Genomic DNA, 2487 nt, shown 5'->3' with positions numbered 1-2487 from the left:
TTTACTTTGACCCCCCAAAGTACCAACTAGATTCACTTTCCAATCATAAAAGTTACTGTTGAAGAAAATCGAAGCAGTTTTACTGTCCTAAAAGGTGATGACAGACACAAAAAAATATAAAAAAAAAAACACACATCATTGTAAAATCAATACATTCATCGTTCCACTCAGAATCTAAAATCAAAAATTTGGGAAAGTCGATTTCAAGTAGACTTGATGACAAATTCAAATCTGTTTTCAGAATTCTTATCGCTTCATTAGATCAATTGGCACATTTGGCAAAAAAAACGTCTAAAATACTATGTCACGAGTGTGTTAGACGAAAACAGAAAATCACGGTATCGAATCCCCTTAAGGAAGTTAAATTAATTTAACTACCAAACAAATAATTGAATAATATGGAAGTTAGAAGTATAATTGTAAGTGAGTTGATAAAAACTATAAACATTTTTGCCTGTAAAACTCTCACTAAATTACGTTTAATTTATTACTTAAGTATATTACAAACATTTGTCCCGAAGTGTTTTTTAAAAATTAAATTAATTAAACTAAACGGTGTAAGTACTAACATTGTTTCGGCCTTCCATTGTCTTGAACTCAATGAAAGCGAACCCTCTGCTCCGACCAGTTACAATATCTATTTTGATATTAATAAAATGGAATTCACCAAACTGACCAAAGTGTAAACGTAAATCGTCTAGAACATACAAAAAAGTATTTTATTACGATTTTTCGGAACCACCAACAGGTGTTTGCCACAAACTTACCTACAGTAGTTTTGCCTTTAAGCCTTCCGACGAATATCCTGCAAAATAATAATAGTATTAATTTTTGAAATGTCTGACTTGTGGAATCACGAACGGGATACGAAACGTCGGAGCAACGAAGACGCGAATGGTTCAAGTAATGTATAAATTACTTTAAAAAAAAGATTGAAATCCCTGACTCCGTTGAATTTTAAAAGTTTTAATTTCTACCAACATTTTTTAATATGGTACATTGGGGCAAAATTTTAATACAAATTATACATAGTATATACGGTACCTATAGGGTATACTAATATGTCATTTATTACATAATTTTCAGGTATATAATTATTGGTGTCACAGGATGGAGTCATGGTCATTATGTGTCTTACATCAAGCGTAATAATATTTGGGAGATACATAATGATTTGGAACATAAGAATCAAAAATCGTCTTCAAAAATTAAAATTAACCCTCACTTAATTATGCATATAAAAGTATAAACTTCAAGTTTTTTTTTACTATTTAATTTTTTAGATTCTGAGCGGAGCGATGAAGCTAGTGGTTTTACAATGGTGTTTATTTTTTTTATTTTTTTTTTTTATATTATGTATACAAAATTTCTACCAGAAGGATTCCTTCGATTTCCACATAATATAGTATCTTATCTTTTAGCAAATTGGACCAAGATGGTACTTTAGAGAGGTCATTTTTCGATTTTCTCAATAGTTATTTAATGCCACGGGAAAAAGTAATGAAAAATTACGAAAAAACGCTAAAAATGGGATTTTAATTTCTAACGCTTTGTTTATCACCATAGAAACGAATAAAAAATTATAATATTTTAATATTAATTCAACTTACATGATAAAATAAATAATAACAAAATATAAAATATCTAGACTGACAAACCGTCTCCGCTCAGAATCGTTTTTCTTATACAATGATATTATATCATTGAATTCAAGTCTAATTCAAGACCCACTTGTAACCTACTGTAGAGCAGAGCGACATCCACTTACCTGCTTTTTTAAATTTTTTTTAATGATATGAAATCATTAAATATTTAGAAATAAATTATCATTATTCTATTTTAATTCATCATTTACTACAGTAAATATATGTATTATTACTACAGTATATAGTAAATTATAACAGTATACAGTAAATATATGTATTATTACTACAGTATAATATACAGTTCCTAAGAAATAAAATATGATATTTTTTGAAATTTAATTGCACTTTGAAAAATATACTTACCATAATATTCTCATTCATTCAAGGTAAGTAAAATGTATAAAAAAATTAATTTCGACAGGTCGTACTATACGTGACCAGTGAACCATGATTTCCGGAAAAAAAATTAATTCCTGTGATTAGTTGAATCTATTAAGTAAGTAAGAGATATACCGTACACAACAATGTTATCATAGTATATTTCATATACCAAAGAATTCGATATTTACTCGTGGTATTTTTAAACACTTTATATATAGTCACCACTAACCATTTAATTATATTAAAGCAAACACTTAAATTATTTAATCACATAATGGAATCGATCAGTAAGGAGTTGGGTAAGGAATTACAAATTCAGGTTCATAGTTTTTCAATACAATAAATTAGAATTTAAAAAAAAATATACAAATTTCTGATGTAAGAGGCGTCGCACCCGCATGTGTTGTCTACTTGTCTCCGTCTTACACACGTACGTTATAGCAGATTTTTCGTTTCGCTA

General features: G+C 28.3%; 1 protein-coding gene across 1 annotated transcript in view; it reads right to left on the bottom strand.

Moving 5' to 3' along the window:
* The window catches only part of LOC103309826 (RNA-binding protein squid-like), a 4815-nt gene extending 2463 nt beyond the window's left edge, over window positions 1-2352 (bottom strand). Inside the window, exons 1-3 of the mRNA XM_008186281.1 lie at window positions 2339-2352; window positions 768-805; window positions 570-697 (exon numbers count right to left, since the gene is read on the bottom strand). Of these exons, the coding sequence (XP_008184503.1) occupies window positions 570-697; window positions 768-805; window positions 2339-2352 (180 nt within the window). The remainder of the gene's footprint in view (window positions 1-569; window positions 698-767; window positions 806-2338) is intronic.
* Between the last annotated feature and the right edge of the window lie 135 nt (window positions 2353-2487).

Source organism: Acyrthosiphon pisum, chromosome A2 (assembly GCF_005508785.2).
Source record: "Acyrthosiphon pisum isolate AL4f chromosome A2, pea_aphid_22Mar2018_4r6ur, whole genome shotgun sequence".
NCBI lineage: Eukaryota > Metazoa > Arthropoda > Insecta > Hemiptera > Aphididae > Acyrthosiphon > Acyrthosiphon pisum.
Note: the sequence above shows the minus strand (reverse complement) of the source record. Positions and strands in the feature narration are given on the sequence as shown.